The 18323-nt window shown below is 42.2% G+C and overlaps 1 protein-coding gene and 1 non-coding gene across 4 annotated transcripts in view; one reads left to right on the forward strand and one right to left on the reverse strand.

Annotated features, from left to right (window-relative positions):
* Positions 1 to 384: 384 nt before the first annotated feature.
* Positions 385 to 18323, forward strand: part of Ptpn21 (protein tyrosine phosphatase non-receptor type 21) — a 72942-nt gene continuing 55003 nt past the window's right edge. The window contains exons 1-2 of one of the 3 annotated variants that reach the window (XM_063240881.1): positions 385 to 524; positions 3980 to 4348. In XM_063240881.1, the coding sequence (XP_063096951.1) occupies positions 4169 to 4348 (180 nt within the window). In that variant the 5' untranslated portion in view covers positions 385 to 524; positions 3980 to 4168. Of the gene's footprint in view, positions 525 to 612; positions 755 to 3142; positions 3295 to 3979; positions 4349 to 18323 lie in introns of those variants that run through there. The other 2 variants (XM_063240882.1, XM_003472464.5) reach the window with 2 other exon arrangements.
* LOC111757586 (small Cajal body-specific RNA 20) lies at positions 13478 to 13599 on the reverse strand. Its single transcript, XR_002791898.1, has one exon. It is a non-coding gene; the product is annotated as a small Cajal body-specific RNA 20 (non-coding RNA).

Below are 18323 nucleotides of genomic sequence, written 5' to 3' on the forward strand. Positions count from 1 at the left end.
GAAACTCTTAAAATAAGTGGTCATACGATTAAAAAAAGCCGCGGCGCGCCCCCTCCCCGGCGGCCGGGCGCAGCTGTCCGCGCCTCCCCCGCGCCCCGCCGCCCGCATTCCAACTCTCTGAGGTCACGGCCGCCGCCGCTCCCCGGATCCGCCCGCCCGCCCGCCTGGCCGGCCCACGAGGAGGGACGCCCGTCCCCGGCTGTTCCGCTGCTCCAGCCTCGCGCCCCGCGTGTGCTCGTCAGTCCGTCCGTCGGCCCCTGACCACCCGCGGGTCTCGGTGCGGCGCGCCCGCGGCTCCCCGCTCGGGCCTCAGCCCTCGCCGCTGCGCGCTCTCGCCCGCCGGGGGAATGTGCTGCGCGCCGCGGCCCTGGAGACAGGAAGTGAGGCGTGCGGGCCCGATGAACGCGCCGCGGCGCGGGCAGGCGTGCGGGCGCGGGCGCGGGCGCGGAGGGCGCGCGGCGGGGCCCGGGGAGGCGGGACGCTGAGCGGGGCGCGCGGCCCCGGAGATGCGGGCGCGGGTGCAGGTGAGCGCGCGGGCCCGCGGCGGGAGGGTAGGGTGGGCACCGCGACCCCGGAGTCCCGGAGGATGGGCCGAAGCGTAACAAAGAGGAAAGTCTTCCTCAGGTTAGCTCTGATCCTCTGGAGCGATTTCTAAAAGGGGTCTCGCGTTTCTGAACACCTCGGCGGATGGCTGCGGCTGAATTCTGGGTCAGGGATTTTAAAGTCTCGAGCTTATTTGTGCCTCTTGGAATAAGTAAGTGTGAAATTTGCCTGCTAACTTTGCCGAGAGGGGGCGGGGGGCTAAGAAAGGACTGTTTGGCAACGCCTTGTTTTGTGTCTGGAGTAAAGTGTGTTTACACTGGAAAGAGAATTCTTGGATCTGCAAATTCCGACTTGTGATTTCTGCAGATCCTGATGAGATTGGCCGCTCCTGGCATGCTCGTCCTATTTTCTTTTTTGCTGAGAAAGCCTTATAATAGCGTATGGTGGAAAACGCATTCAGAACACTGCAAGGGACAATCACTATGTGGCTAATAGTTTTTTGTTTTGTTTTATTAAGTTTGGGATATGACAGTAATTTTACTCTTAAGATAGTTGTTTTGTTTCAAGGGCATTTTGTAGTAGGCTGTATTTGCACAAATGTTTCGATCGCGAGAAACAGGTTTGATTTAATGCAACGGGTTGTTATTTTAAAAATGTCACAATACTGTCATAATCCCTTTTAGGGATTCTGTTATGTTAAAACACTACTGGCAAACTATGCGTGGTGAGGATCTTAGTTGCAAGTAAATGCTGCAAGCTTTTGAGTTAAAATATGTTTGAGAATCTTTTGGAAGGGGATGTCATATTGGGAGGAAAAATTAAATGAATTCACAAATATTGTAGACTGCTTTTTGTAAACTTGTAGTAAAAAAAATTTCAGTATGCATCTCTTTTCTGACTGGATAACAGAATTGTGTTGTGAGCAAAAAATCTTCTAGTTTTTTTTTTTTAAAGCTACTTAGGAATTGATTCTTCTGGTAGTTAAATTGAATTCCAGACCCAACTACTTTTCATATTATTGCATATTTATTTTTACACTATAATGAGTCTCCCCCAAAATCTTAATTTTTTTACTCTTAGCTTTAGTAAGAGTAAACATTAATAACTATCATTTGGTAGCAAATACTGCATAGATAAGTAATCATTGATAATCTTGAAATAATGTTATTTCACAGTGGGTTTTACATAAGTAAGCAAAGGGAGGCCATTCTTATGGATAGAGAAAATGTAGCTGATACACACATCTCTTTTTTGAATCACATGGTAACACTTAACGAGAAAGAAAAACATTAGCTGTTCCTTACTCTTGAACATTTGAAATCTCACCAGACAAGTGAAAGTTTTACTTTTGAGTTTGATTAATCAGAGCTTAAAATAATTATACAGTGTACTATCTGTTGCCTTCAAGGCATACTTCTGTCTATGTGAAGAAACTACCATATTTGAACATACTCTAAATCAAATATTTATCATTCCTGTCATTTATGTAATATCTTGTCTCTTCATACCACCTGTCCTGTTTAAAGTTAGAATAATTTGCATATCAAGTCAAAACCCACCACCTTTTCTCATGAAACCTTTCTCATGTTTAGTGTACATGATATGTGTATATAATTTTTCACGCAAACACTGTTGGTTACATTAGGCAGCCTTCTGCTTAAAAGCTTGTTATTTAAGGTTCTTATTTCTTGATTCCCTCCCTACCATTTTGCTCCCATCTATTTACACTCCTAAAACACCAAAGAGCTTGGGAAACTTCTGCAAGTGGAAACCATATCATTTTATAGCCCAGTTATTCCCTTTATCCTATTATGGTTTTACCTAGAGAAGGCACACCAAAAATGCTCTAACAGTCCTTTAGGTAGTTTTAGGGTTTTTTTTTTCCTCCCCCTCTAACTTCCTATCTCCTGTTTTTAACTTTTTGTTTTACTTTTCTGGGAATAACCAGAGCTTAAACACACACACACACACACACACACACACAGAAAACCAACAACGAATCCGTGGTCGGGTCCTTATTAGAGATCCACCTCTGTATGTAATTATAGCATGCCAGTAATCTTCTTAAGGACAGCAACGGCTTAGGATTCGTCTTAGATTTCCCAAGAGGCTCTTTACACTGCCTTCTGCTCAGGGACACCATCCCCATTTGTGGAATGCGGTTCCGAAATGTTGAGTTTGGCAGAGCCCAGGCCGATGGCTAACCCCGTTCCGCCGTCCCGGGCCCTGAGTGCTCACCGCCTCCCGGGCTGAGCCGCCGTCCGGAGAGCGGCAGGAACGCGGGATCGCGCAACGGAGGAGGCCGCTCCTCTCGAGCTCTGCCCGCCAGAGCTGCTGCCTATTCCCAGTTTGTCTCTGTTCAGAAGTTACCATCAACAGGTGTGGTTTAAAACGTTGTAAGTGGAGTATTTTGGGGCCGCTGTGATCAAACGCGGAAGCACGCGGCGGGCTCTGACTCTCCCCGCAGTCCGTGGGGCTCCAGCTGGCCACGCAAAGATTCACACCCCCGCCCCCCGCCAGGGAGCGTAGGGGCTGGTCCTACGCGAACACTTCCGTCCGGAAACGCGGCGGTGGAAACAGAGTTCCGGGATCTCTGAGGATGCGGGTTGGCCGGGCTACGTAGCGACCTCTTCTCCCGGGCGGGGCGCGAGAGTCTGAGCGTTCTTCGCCCACCTGGCTGCTCTAGCTGTTGAACCCTGTCCGCCCCTCACTAATCCAGGATGGTTCTTAAGGCGTCTTCTGCCTCCTTAGGTAAACGTGCCAACCTAGGTGTCTCTACCCAGACTCGTTTCTTACAACTACCCTTGCTTGATTTGTAGGGTCATTCAGTCAATTATCTATCTCACTGGTGATGTTAATATTTGCAAGCCAGAAAATATTTTTATAAATGTGTGTTATCCTCATCTCCTTTGACCCTCACAGCTGCCATATGTGACAGGCAGCTTATTCCTCTCGTTTAAAGCCAGGGTGAATTTGCCCAAGGAGACTGGCCTTGGAGCCTGGCTCTTTTGGAGGCATTTTGCTCTTAACTCAATTAAGATATAAAGAATTCTGACAATCAGAATATTGGGGAGCTCAAGAGTAAGATTTGGAGTTTTGGGAAATTCCAAAGGGTATATCCAAATGGATGACCACTAATGCTAACTACTAAATTTGGGATTATGGTGGGGCTGGCCTTTATCTGATTTAGTCCTGACCATAGCCCCATATCGGAATCACTGTGTAGTAGTGACAGAGTGAGGGGTGGAGTCTGACCCATGGCCCCGCCCTCAGCGGCGGTGAGGATAAACTTCCCCAAGCTTCCTGACACTGTTAGTGCCCTGTTTTTCCAGTAGAGAAGCAATGTGTGTGCCACAGATGCAGCTTCACTGATTTTTATTTTTAAAAGCAAATTACAGAGTAACTATTCCTGTAACCAGCGTTCCTCTTTTCTCAGCGCTGGCCTGGACGTTCCCTTTACTTGGCCTTTGGAGACTCACTTGCTTTTTGATGGCGTCAGCGGCTGCTGGGTGACCAGCTAGAAACTGGAAAGCGATCGTCCCTTCAGGAGAGTCACCGAGGCCATCCCTTCTGTCGTGGTGGGGGTGTTTTTCCTTCTTCGGCCTGCCACTCTCCAAGGGAGAAGATGCCACTGCCATTTGGATTGAAGTTGAAACGCACCCGCCGCTACACTGTGTCCAGCAAGAGCTGTCTGGTTGCACGGATCCAGCTGCTCAATAATGAGTTTGTGGAGTTCACACTGTCTGTGGAGAGCACTGGTCAGGAGAGCCTTGAGGCGGTGGCCCAAAGGCTGGAGCTTCGAGAGGTAAGCTACAACAGAGATCGCAGGCTTTTCTGGCCCAGCTTCACTGAGTATTGCATGTGGTATGTTCTAGGCCACCAAAACTCAAAGTGGGCCCTGGGTTGTCACAGCTGAGCCTGCAAGCCATGCTCTCCTGGAGAAGGAAAAAGACCAGTACACAGAGCTTCTGAGGGCTACCTTGTAAAAGAATTAACAGTGCCTGCGTTTTGAGTGTGATTATGTTGTCCCAAAATGTAATGGAGATCAAATATAAATGCATTGTAGTTTATCCAAGTTCCTGTCTTTTAATAGAATCCCAAATTATCCTGATCTCTAATACAGTTTGACTTCATGCATTTGTTTAGCATTGATTCACTGATTGTTTTCCACAAGCCAAGATTCTAGAGATGTGTTTACTGACTTTAATTTGGGCTAGTTGTGGAACCTTAGGCAGGTTATTCAGCTTCTCTTAGCCCCAGTTTCCCCATCTAACAGTGGCACCTAATTTTCAGAGTGGTTGTGTGACTTAATATGCAGGTAAAACTATAAAGTCTAATAACTAGTGTGTTATCATAAACGTATGAAGTTTTGCCCTGGAGAACCCCTAATCTAGTTAATGGGAAGTTGTGGAGTCCTCACATATCCACCTAATGTCTTCAATGTAAAATATTATGTGAGGTTTGTAAACAGAGGCACTAATTAAACCTGGATCCTACTTGTGCTTGACAGCCTGGCTCTGGGGTTAGAGAAAGAAGGAAAAACTGGTTATTCCACCTCAGTGTCTGTGTGATATTCCCAACTGAAAATCCCACACTAATTTTGTAATTCAAAAAAAGTTGGGAATGCCGATAGTGGTGGTGCACACCTGTAATCCCTGACACTTGGGAAGCTGGGGGAGGAGGAACACTGCATGTTGGAGGCCACCCTGGGCTGAATGATTTCAAGGCCAGTCTGAACTACAAAAAACGGGAAAAAAAAGAAGTTGAGAATAAACTTTGCTCCTGGCAAAATCATTTGATATTCAATAAGAAGACCTCAAGTATCAAGTACAGAAGTACTGTACACTCTGGCAAAGGCAAGTGTGATAGGCCAAGTAGACTGTGCTCTAGGCATAAGGAGGGTCAGCCAAGAGAAAGCTGCCCAGGGCAAAGTGTATCTGAGCTGTGATTTTAAGGATGGGACTTGGTGGTTTTTTTTTTTTTTCCTAGGAGGAAATGGGGCTGAAAAGACTGCCATAACAAAAGAAATAACATGATGCCAGAGACATGAAGGCAGCTGGTCCTGAAGCCCAAAGTGTGGGGAGGACGGGCTGAGAGTAGCAGGTCCATGATGCAGGGTTTTTGTTAAAGGATTTGGATTTGTCCTGGTGATGGGGAAGAGGAGGGGGGTGGGTTAAACAAGGCTACATTGTGATTGTTGTTGCACTGAGTGAGGTCTGTGGAAAATGAGTAGAGCGGAGACTTTCAGGAGCAGAGGTGGCTGCCTGGATTTGGATGGGGCTGGAAAGCGGTGGGTGGGAACTGGAGCACATATTGAGGATACAGGGCTCACTTGTATCAGACTAGGTTTTATGCAGCAGTGCAGGAGGAGTCCAGGTTTATTTGGGTTTTCAGTAGATGGTGGGAGATATAATTGGAGCAGGAAACAAAAAATGAGGAAATAAAAACCAGTGTCAAGGTATCAGTTGGTGCCATTTGGTTGGTGTTGAGCTGACAGGCAGATGTGTCTGCCTGGAGCTCAGGCAAGAGATCAGGTTAAAGGCAAGAGGTTTGGGAATCAGCAGCTTAGGTGAGCTGATAAAAGCCAGGACGGGTGCCGAGGCTGTTCAAAGACGAGAATGACAATGTGGTAGACTCCTCGGGATTGATTAGAAGATTGATTAGAAGATTGATTGATTAGAAGAGGGGAGAGCCGTGGAAGGAAAGTGATGGAGCCCAGGAAGGAGAAAAATAAAAAGTAAACTGGCTGAGTAGACTTCAGTGACTGGATCTTTACTTGCATTTATTCCTTTTTGCTTCCTTCACCTATCTCTCCTTTTATGATTTCTTTCTTTTCTTTTTCCCCTTTAAATTTCCTCCACATGCTTAAGGTGTGCCTATAGCCTCTGGGGAGCCACCTTCGTGAGGAAATATGGTTTATTTTCGTACCTACAATACCAGGCGTGGAATGGACTCCACAAATACAGGTTAAATTGAACTCACAGCATTCATCGCTTTCCTTCTGCTGGTCAGGGGTAGGGAAGTCGCAATCTCCTGTTAGCTGCTAGGGGTCTCGTGGAACAAGCAGCTTCCCTGAACTGAGGCTGTGAGGTGTGTTTTCAACAGAAGAGCAGAATGGTTTGAGGGGGCACAGGTATGTTCCCTAGAAAATGTCTTCCTTGTGGAGAGACTATCCCATTGCTTCCGACATTTAACTGCAGTGGGGGCTTGAAAGTTTGTGTAAGAAATGTTTCCTTTGAAAGCGCTGCAAGCCCTGTTCTGAAGCATGTAAACAGATGCTCAAGTGCCAGACCTAATCTTACCATGTGACCGTTCAGAAATAATCTGAGTGGGGTACCACCTGTTCCTAGTGTGTGTACATATAGCCTTGTGTGATTCATAGCAAGAAATAGCTATTCCTTCTCCAGGCAAACCTATGATTATCATCATAGCATATAGATTTATCTTATAAAGTACTGCCTAAGTATGAACTGGAGAAAAAAAGGTCTTCACTCCTCTAGCTTACTTGAATGCCATTTCCTTCTGTAATGACAGTTATAAAGGCAACACAATAATACCCCTGTAACACTATCGCCAGGGCTCACCTGTATCGGAAGCATTTCATTTCTTAAGCTGGGTGAGTGGGGATATTGTGTGTTTTCCCCTTCATATTTTTTCAGGTTATTTTTTATTTTAAAAAGAAAAACAATGATAGAAATGATTTAAAAATAGGAAATTAACACTAGTGCATATGCTGTATATTGTTATCTTAGAAGTAGTTGTTCAGGTTACAAGATTTAGGCATGAAAATCATGATCAAACAGACAATGAAAGTACAAACTGTTCTTTCTGATGAACTAACAGAGATTAGTAGTATAGTTATCTATCTTGTGTGTGTGTGTGTGTGTATATATATGTATATATATATATATATATATATGTAGTTTTTTTCCTTCTTCCTTTTCTCTTTTCCCTTATCCTAGTTTTTCTTTCCTTTTGAGTACTTTCTCTTTCATTATCACAATATCTAATGTATATTTGGATCTTATTACTCTTCCAATTTTTTTTTACACTAGGGAGACAATACAATATTTAAAAATGTGAGTTTGATTTATTTTATTTATAAGTATGGTCTCAAGTCATCTCCATTTACCTATAAAAGTCTCAAGATTATCTTTTATAGCTGAGTAATACTCCATTGTATAAAAATACCACATCTTTTTTATCCATTCTGTGGTTGATGGGCATTTGGGTTGTTGCCAAGATTTAGCTATTACAAATTGTGCTGCAAAAAATTCAGGTGCACATAATTCCCTGTGGCAGGATGCTTTCAATTTTTGTGGGAAAAAAGGAGTCCCCTTTCATATGTTTACAAATGTCTGAATTTTATAGTAAATTAAGAATTTTCTCTTTCTTTCTTCCTTCCTTCCTTCCTTCCTTCCTTCCTTCCTTCCTTCCTTCCTTCCTTCCCTCCCTCCTTCCTTCCTTTCTTTTGGTTTTTTAAGACAGTGTTTTGCTATGCAGTTCAGGCTGGCCTTGAACTCACCATGTAGCCCAGGGGGCCTTGAACTAAAAAGTGATCCTTCTGCTTCAGCCTCTCAAGTGCTGGGATAATTACCAAGTGCTGGGATTACAGGCATGTACCACCATAGCACCTGGCATTAAGAAATGAAAACTAAAGGATTAGTACACTTATATCCAACTTAGTTCATTTAGATTATTAATGTTATCCAAATTCCCTATATTTGAACTATGGGAAGTGATGGGAAAACATTACTTCCTTAGGAAAATATTGCTATTCATTATAGCAATAGTTTCTTAGAGCTGTTGAAATTCTATGCCTATGACTCATTCCGTGTTTCACATTTTTTTCCCCCAAGAGGCTATGAGAGTCTTTATGGTATTTAAGAGGAATTAGTCCCCTGCTCATTTTGGAGGTGTGGGTTATAGGGCTTTGAAGGAGGTAGCGGGACAGGGTATCAGCTGGGCTAAAGCACTCCCAAGACACCAGCTTAGTGATTTTCAATTTTTTTGTTAGTATTTTTATTGGCACCTAATGATTACACTCAGAGTGGGGAGTTGGTGCATGTGTGGCAATTCTTTTTGCATCCTTTTCTGCTTTCCATCCTCTCACAAGTTTAGGGATTCTCTATGGCTATATGGTGTTGCCAGGGACCCCACGTTATGTGTGTTCCCGGAGCTAAGCTGTGATCTCCCTGGAAGGGAGGAGGTCACATAGAGCCAGTGCCAGCCAGAAGTTCCTTGGTGAGCATGGAATCAGAAGAGAGGCCACCTTGAAAAGTTAGGTGTTTTTGTAAGGGAAATAGTGCCACCTCCAAGAACAGCCTTTGAGTTGGGGAAAGCCCTATTCAGGGGCCCTGGCCTCTGCCACTGGAGAGGGCTATTTGCCAAAGTGATCAGGGCAATCTCTGGGAGGGTCAGAAATGCTGTGGTCATGAGGACTAAACTTATATTAAGACATTGAGCGGAACTCCTGTGTTATTCAGGAAACTCTGAGTGAGTGTTAGTCTTCATTACTGTTATTACTGGGGACTCTGGGGTCCATGTTGTGGAGAGTGATCAAACTCTCTTCAGATGAGTTCTTTGGTAAATATTACTGTTTCTTCCATTTACTGAGAATGAATGCTTGTTTTAAAATGTTTCTGTAGTGGGCACTGGTAATCACACTTTGCACACATTACAGAATTGTTACAGTGTTAGTATACTACAATGCTTTAGTTGTCTTTTTTATTATTTTGGTTTTTGAGATAGGGTCCTGTTATGTAGCCAGGCTGGCCTTGAACTTGAAGTGATCTTTCTGCTTCAACCTCCTGAGAGCTGGGATTACAGCTGTGTGTCAACATGCCTGGCTAGATGTCATATTTAAGCAACTTTTCCCCTGCCAATTAATTATACAGAATTAATTTGTACAGTGTTACTATACATTTCCCTCAAAAACAGAACTGCAGTGGGATTTAAGTTGCTCTTTTGCCTATTTTCTTTCCTTTTAATGTTGAACCCAAATTCTAGGATTAAAAAAAGGTTTTATGAAAATTTTTGGATAAGGTTTACTTATTCTTCTTTAGGATCTGCCTCTTTCAAGGATCCTGATTCAATAATAGATATTTAAACACATTTTTAACATGGCATTATGGATATTAACTATGCAGACTCTTACTTCTTGAATCCTCTGCCTTCCTTATTGGCCAGGCTGTCCTTGAAGTTGTGATTCCTTTGCCTCAGCGTCCCAAGTAGGTAAGGTATAGTCATATGCCACCACATGCCTGTAATGGACATCTTTCTTGGTTTTAAGGTCTTTATTTAGCTTGAATTTATATTTGTTTAGAGTTTTGAAACGTGGTTTAACCCTCAGAATGTAGGGAAGTTCTGAAATATAGAAGTCTTATAGATCTTTTTTTTTATAATTTAAATCATGGAGGACAGTTTTCTTTTAAGTGGTTTTTTTTTGTTGTTGTTCTGGGGATCGAACTTTCGATTTCCTGCTTGCCAGGCAGGTGCTTATGCCACTGAGCTAAATCCCCGGCCCCTCTTTTAGCTGTTTTTGAGGGGTGCATATGTGATAGGAGTATCTTCATTCTTGTTTCCATAATGTGGCTTATATAATACTTTTTAAAAAATCGGTACTGGGGATTGAACTTACAACCACACACTTGCAAGGCAGGTGCTTATCCCACTAAGCTGAATCCCCAGCCCCCATAATAATAATTTTGAAATCGAGTTAAATACTGAACTACCCCCAAAATTACCTTCAAATTATTTTGTCAAAGAAGGTAGAACATCTAGCACAATTCATAAGCTCTTTCTGTCACCTCTTAAGTTTTAATGAGCTCTGAATATTTCATTGCCCTTTTGTGATTTATCACAGATCTTCATGAAATGTTTTTAAAATTGTATTTGCAGTGCAGCATATACATGCCAGGTTTTTGTTCTTTAGCATCTCAGCTTCCCTGGAGTAGGACTGTTGTTCCCTGGCATATCACTGGGTTGCGGAATAGTGTGCGGTACTACAAAGTGCTGAATAAATGTTTAAAACTCAAGATTCTTGTTTTGCATTTAGATTGATGAGCATGGACAGCAGATCAGTTTGATCAGCCTTTATTTGCCCTGTGATTTTCTGCCTGAAGAAAATTGAATGTTTTCAAAGTTCTGTCTGTGGGTCTAAAGGACCTTTCTTTAGACCATACTTTTCCCCTGTAGGGCTTCTTCTGAAACACACAGGAAGTGATCTAGTGTCAGTAGCTTCTGTGTGTAAAGACTGCTTGTCAAGGTCGAGTCTGTGTCCCCACTGTACTTTGAACAGATTCTTCTCGTAGCACCTTCTGGATGATGGGGGCAATTTTTGGCCAGGGGATCTTGTGGAACAGAGAGAAATCCAACGCATAATGCAAACCATTACTCTCAAGCACAGCTTTAGAAAGTGTTCTTGGCAGTCTGAAGAGTTTTATTTTAAATTAGTATCTTAGGCATTCCAAATATCCACTGACCTTATCTTGACTGTTATCTGAGTAGACTTCAGGAATTTCATGTGCATTTCCTTCTGTACTAGCTGTTTTCATTGGAACTCTAAAAATAGCTGAAATATGTATAAGGGAAAAGTATATTACTTACAGTCAGACTGAGAACTTAGGTATACATGTTTTGAAGTTGGGAAGATTGATTTATAGACAAGGATCATTAAGTATTTTCAGTTAGTTATTGGATCATCGAGCACAAATAAAATGTTAGATTGGCCTCTTCATCTAAGTAATGTTTTCCAAAGTCTAAAACCAATTATAAATGACCAAAGGTTTTTTTTTTGATTCTTAGGGTTTTTGTTTTGTTTTGTTTTTGTTATTTATCTCATTTGGATAATTTGGGGGAATTATTCCTAGCCCTTTAAATTTTTTATTTTGACACAGGGTTTTCCTGAGTTGCCTAGCTTGGCTTTGAACTTGTGTTCCTCCTGCCTCAGCCCTCTGACGTATGCCCTTCAAGATCTTCTTTTTTTCTTTTGTTTTGTTTTTTTGAGACAGGGTCTCGCTATGCAGTTCAAACTGGCCTTGAGCTCACTTTATAGTCCAGACTGGTCTCTAACTTGCAAGGATCCTCCTGCCTTGCTCACAGGGTGCTAGGATTACTGGAGTGCTCCACCACACCCAGCTTGAAATCTTCATTTTTAAAAAGTTGACACTTTATATTTGTACATATTTATGGGATGTAGTACAAATTAGACAAATAAGTAAAGGAATTACATGTAGGAACATGGAGATCTCATGCTTTTAAAAATACATGTAATAATACCAGTTATTGTGGAATTTGGAAATCTGTTTTACTTAAAGCAATAGTATTATGCAGCCTTAGTTTAATGTCTAATAAGTTTAAGGATTAAGAATCTGAGACATTTGTCTTTCAGTGTTGGATTTTTCACTTAGGAGTCAATGGAAGTGCCTTTTAATCTCTTATTGTACAATCATAGGGGCATTTTATAACCACATGAAATTAAGCAAGAATTCGCTCAGCTGGGGAGGATCGTCAGTTGAGTTCCAAAGATGTTTTAGGGGCTCTCCCTCTGTTCTGTCATTGTCCTTGGTTGTAGTTTCAGATTCCATTCCTTGGAGTAACTCTCGAAGCTGCGATGGCATTCTGCTTCTCCTCCATTTGGCGAATGAGCAGGATTGTGCTGGAAGCTTAACTTGTCTTATCTCATTTATTGTTCACTATGAGTCATGCATTACCTTTTCCATTTTAAAATGAGCAAATTGAAATTATGAAAAGTTTAGGTGGTTTGCTGAGGATCACACAGGTAATAAGCAAAGAGTCAAATAAGTTTTTATGAAACTTTCAGATTTCTGTTTAATCTTTAACCTTTAAATTTGTGGGGGCTGTAGATCCTTTTGGAAATACGGTAAAAACAGATTTACATTTACATGTATTTTTAAAAGCATGAGATCTCCATGTTGGGAAGATTGAAGGTGGCTCACTGACACCCTCCTAGTCCCTGCCTGAGCCTTCCTGGATGGAGCAGATTTTTTCTTCTCTCTACGTAATGGAATCTTTCTTCCTTGGTGTCTGTCCCCTAGTGAAGATATTGGGAAGTTGGAATACTTACGAATAATTCAAGACGTCTTTTCTTTCTACTTTTTGTTTTGTTTTTCAGTTCTGAGGGTTGAATCCAGGGGCACTTTACCAGTGAGTTACTCCCCACACCTGGTTCTTTTTTTTGATACAGGGTCTGGCTGAGTTGCTGAGCCTGGCTTTGAACTTGTGATCCTCTTGCCTCAGCTTTCTGAGTAGCTGGGATTACAGATGTATGCCCCTCAAGATCTTTTTTTTTTTTTTTTTGATGCCAGAGTTCCACAGAACATGTTTTTCTTTATTTTTAGAGTAAAATAACAAACTCTTGGCAAGTTGTTTAGAAAAAATATTCCTAAAACTGCTGGACTCTTAAAACACCACGTTGTCAGTCCATCCAGGAAAGGTGGTGGAGGCAGGCGCGGGGCTCACAGCCGGGGCCCGCGCTGGCGGCCGGGGTTCTGGGTGTCAGTCTGGACTGCTTGTCTTGTTGCTGCTGGTGCACCGCCTTCTCCAGCACCCACTCTTGGCTCTCCGTGCACGACCCGGTGTCGGGACCGGGCTGCAATGACCGGCCCGCAGCCGGAGGGGTGACCCCTTCATCCCTGGGCAGGGTGACCTTCCTTCTGCGGTGAGAGTGTGCGGGTGGCCCTTCTTTCCATTGTTTCACCTTCCCTTCTACAGGGTCCTCCCCTTCCCGTGAGGTGCTCTGGGGCCGGGTGCCTGTGTGGCAGGAGGGCAGGGTGTGCAGCCGCCCACCTGTGTGCGGCATCCTTCTGTGGCAGAGCCCCCTCGGGAGCAGCCTAGGCCCGGTGCAGGGCCCCAGGGAGGCCTGGTCCAGCTTGGGGCTCCGCGCCCCTGCTACAGCCCTGTTCCAGCCACCACACGTGCAGGAAAACAAGGCTGCCCACTCGAGGCAGTGCTGACGATGCTCCTCCTCCGGGGCTGATCTCGGCCTCCAGCCCTGGCTGAGGGGCAAGGGGATCCCCCAGCAGCCCGAAGATCATTTTTTTCAATTGACATATATTGGCACAGATTTATGGTGTATAATATGATAATTCAATATATAATGGGTAATGATCAAATCAGGGCATTGAATATTTCTTTTTTCCCAAACATGAATCATTTCTCAGTGTTGGGAACTGTTGGGCTCTGTTTTAGTTATTTTGAAACATATCATGGATTGCTGTAGATTACACTGATCTACCAGACTATAGAGCTTGTTCCTTCTGACTATATTTCAGCACCCTTTATTTAGCCTCTGTCCATCTGCAGTCCTCCACAGCCTACCAAGAAGACCTCCATATTTTTAATAAAATACTTTAATAAGAAATTTAATAAAATAATTTGCATAATAATATACTTTAATGAAATAAATTAATAAAATAATTTGCATGATAAAATAATAAAATAATTTAATAAAAGAATATAATTGTTCCTTCTCTCATAAATGTGTTTTCCTCAAAGAGTTTCATCTTTAGGTCTGAAGAAAGGCCATTAGGGTATTTATTTCATTGATAGGGCAACTTGCTACTAAGGTAAAAGCTCCTTTCAGGTAAGGAGGAAGGAGAGGGTTCCAGCGGGAGTCCCTTCACTGTGCTGCTAGTTGTAGGTCAGTGTTTATCTTCGCCACCTAGCAGCACCTTTGTGCCTGTCTTCACAGTAGGTGTGTGACAGATTTGCAGAGAAGCAGATGACTCATATTTATGTAGTAATCAGATTCCAGAGCCATTTGCTGTGCCCTGTGTCTCATTTCATCCTGTCCAATATATGATTTACCCAAACATGACATTTTCTTGTCTATTTACAGTAGGGCTCACTCATCATTTTTTGAACAGTATGCTGGGTTAGCAAATATTTTCCAGTTTGGTTCTCCAGGCAGTTTGTTCGTAAGCAAATGTGGCTCAGATTTCCTTTATCTTTTAATGAACTGATAAGATACTTAGAGGCAACTTTAACTTTTACTGAAGGTGCTAATTTTACTAACAGAAACCCTGCATGTTGGAAATCCTACATAAAAATTAGCAAGTGGTAGAAATAACTTATTTATTGAGGGGTTTCTCTTGATTAACCAAATGAGATTCCCCAGAGGTGTATGGCATTTAGATTTATGAATATTATTTGAAGATTTATTGTGTGAATAAGTTTCCCAGATGTTTACAGCCTTTGCTTATATTATTTCTCCTTCACAATGGACAATCCTCCATTTTATTGATAGGTAAACTGAGGCACAAGTGTGAAGTAATTTGCTCTTGGTTATATACCACAGACCACAACTAGAATAGCTCTGGATCCTTGAACTCCTTGGTCAGCACCTTTTTTTCCCACCCTGTACCCTTGGGCATGTGGTAGGTGTCTTGCCGTGCAGCCCACCCCTTCACGACAGCCTGGCACATGCAGCCTCCTGGATTCAGGGGAAGTTGTTTTAAGTACATTTCAAATGTTTATTACCATTAATCTCATCATTCCTACCATGTATTTTTCTGTTTAAAATGTTTTTGAAATCGCTGAAGCAAAGAAAAGTAGGCATGAGAAGGAACATGAGTCATCAGGAGCAGCAGGTCAGTGCTGGGCAGTCCTGGGGTGCTCAGGACAGAGCTTTTGGTAGGAAGCCTTTGTGAGCTTGTCCCGGCAGGCGGAAGAAGCAGGCTGATGAAATGCACCCAGGAGAGTTCCCTGCAGGGAGACTTTCCAAAGCATTTCATGTCGTGCTACTGTTGGGTGAACATGGGGGTGTTGTAGGATCAGAATCTACACCCGAGCGACCGCAAGCGGTAGAACCAGTGAGTGCACTGAAGTGTGTGCTGCTTCTGTCTGTGAGCAGAATTATGGTGATTTATTAGGGGACGCACAGGTGCATTTACACCTGTTACAGCAGCTCGTGCCAGTGAAGTGTTTCCATTGTACCATCTGTGAATTACAGGCTTGGGCACGGCTGGCTTTCAATTCACTTTGTAGCCCAGGCTGGCCTCAGACCTGCAGCCATCCTCCTGTGTCAGCCTCCAGAGTGCTGGTGCTATAGGTGTGCACCACCACACCCGGCTCAAGTAAATTGTTATTTCAGTCCCGTTCTTCTCTTGGTCATGATCCTATTGCTTACCATTTTTGGTCTGATTTTTCAATAAGACTTTTTTTTGAGTAATGAATTTTTTTTATGTGTGTTTATTTTTCGAGATAGGGTCTCACTATATAATTTAGGCTGGCCTTGAACTCCCTCAGTAGCCCATTCTGGCCTCAGACTCGTGACGACCCTTTTGCCTCAGCTTCCTGCGCAAGTAGAGATTTAATAACAGAAATACAGGTTTTTTAAAAAAATATTTATCTGTTAAGAATCTTAATGAAAGTAATTTTCTTGATTTTTGTATAACCCTCACATCTTTCACAGTAATATGAATTTAAGCAAAATGCAGCTGCCGTCTTTTTTTAAAGCAATGGAAAACGTTAGATAATACTCTTTTTTTTTTTTTTTTTGGTATCAGGGGTCAAACTCATGACCTTGTACTTGCTGAGAAGATGTTTATGCCACTAAGCTAAGTCCCCAACCCATGGATAATAATTCTTTCAAGCAATAGAAATTAACCTTGACTAAATTCTTTGTTAAAATGTATTAATGGTCACATTTATTTGGATCCCTCAAATCCTCTAACACTTTTTACCTACTATTCTTCCCCAAAATCCAGCATATCCATGTAACTTAAAACAACTATAATTTTAATCTGACAAAAGTGACTATCAGGAAAATAAGCAATTATTCTTAAAAATAATCATTTTAGTTCTTTTCATTTCTGTACTGTGAAAGTTGCAATTTCTGTGAATACTCATGCTATTCACTGTCTTTGAGATAATAGAGAAGGAATAACTAAGACTGGAGTTAAATAAGACATTAAGCATATTTTTCCTGGCTGGGAATTTCGCTCAGCAGCAAAAGTGCCTGCATGGCAAGCGCAAGGTTGTGAGTTCGATCCCCAGTACCAAAAAAAGAAAGGAATATTTTTCCTATAACTTAACTGCCATATAAACACTAGAATATGGACTGAAGTTGTCTCACTTCTTGCGCACCCTCTCTCTCTGTTCCTTGTGCTAGGACTGAACCCAGGGCCTCACCCATTTTAAGAAAGGTACACCTTGTCTCACTTTTCACTGTTTTCTCAATAAAAAGAGAACAGTTGTGACTTATCCAGTGTCCTAAAACATAAACATTTGTGAATTAAGCTAACAAGCTAAGCCAAAGAGGCCCAAATTATGAAACACGGTTAGAAAATCTAATTCACTTATTGGAATAAGAAATGTTCCTGTAATAGAACAAGTGTGTAACTAAAACGATTAAAGAAATGAGATGCTCAGGTTTATACCTTGTTTATGGGTCCTAAACAAAATGATCTTTCATACAATGATACACAGATCAACACATTTGCCTTTGCCTGTATTGAAATTGTGTAGCAACATCTCAGTGACTTCTGCCATCCTTGGGAGAGTTATGGTTGATACATTGTGTCAACTTGAGAAGTCTAGAAGCTTAACTAAGTAACTCAATAGCCTACATCCTGGGGTGTAGAGGACAAGCCCTTACTGCTCCAGGATGTTGCTTATTGTGTCAATTTGAGGTCAGAAGTTTAAATGATTCAGCAGGGGCCCAGGGTCTTCCTTTGTGAAAGTCTTTAACCAGTGCAAAAGGAGGGCAGGAGATGGTGTGAGTGCTACAGCCACCCAAGGGGAGGAGCCTGCGTACAGTGTAAGTGAGGACAAGAGGCTTGCTCTTCCTCACTTTGCTCTTGGTGCTTTGCTGCTTTCTGCTGCCTTGAAGTGTTGCCCCTGTGCCATGTCACCCTGCCTTGGAGCCAGCTAATTACAGACTGAAACCTCTACAAGCTGCGAGCTAAATAAACCTTTCCTTTCTTAATTTTGGGTGTCAGATATTTTATCCCAACAACAACAGAAAAGTAACCAAGACAGGGAGTAAACTGTGTATATATATATATATATATATATATATATATATATATATATTCCATATATTAGATATGTTAATTATACATATATTAAACATAAGTACATATTAGATATATTTAAATATATTGGTATTTTTACATATTGAGTATTTAATATATATTTAATATATGTATTAAATAAATGTTAAAATTCCCATGTAATCCTACTTTATTCTTTAAACATATGTGATGATACTTTAAATTTTTTTTTTTTTTTTTTTTTAGCCAGGGTTTTGCTATGCAGTTTGGGCCGGCCTTGAGCTCACCAGGCAGGTCTTGGAGTTACAACAATCCTCCTTGTGTCAGCCTCCTGAGTGCTGGGATTACAGGCATGTACCACCACTCATGGCTATAGGTTAAATCTTATGATTAAATATATTTCGCTGTAGCATTTCTTGGTATCTGGCACACCCTGTATTTTGGATCTCTTTCTTCCCCCACAGGAATGTAAACTATGTGAGAGCAAGAATTTTGTTCTGTTATTCAGTGCTGCATCACTAGTACCCAGAATAAGGGTTGACACATAGTAGGTGTTCAGTCAATACTGAATGATGAGGTGAATAAGACAGTGTACTTTCAGTAGAAGGCGATATAGAGTAGATTAATAAATACATATATCCATCATTGGTGCTGAGAATAAAAAGCAGAGCCTTGCACATGATAGGAAATGCTCTTCTACTGAGGAAAGTAACCAAGTCCAGTCCAATAATAATATATTATTTTAGGCTTTTTTTTTAAAGA

Source organism: Cavia porcellus, unplaced genomic scaffold, assembly GCF_034190915.1.
Source record: "Cavia porcellus strain 051 isolate PalLab524CR breed Dunkin Hartley unplaced genomic scaffold, mCavPor4.1 scaffold_31, whole genome shotgun sequence".
Taxonomy (NCBI): domain Eukaryota; kingdom Metazoa; phylum Chordata; class Mammalia; order Rodentia; family Caviidae; genus Cavia; species Cavia porcellus.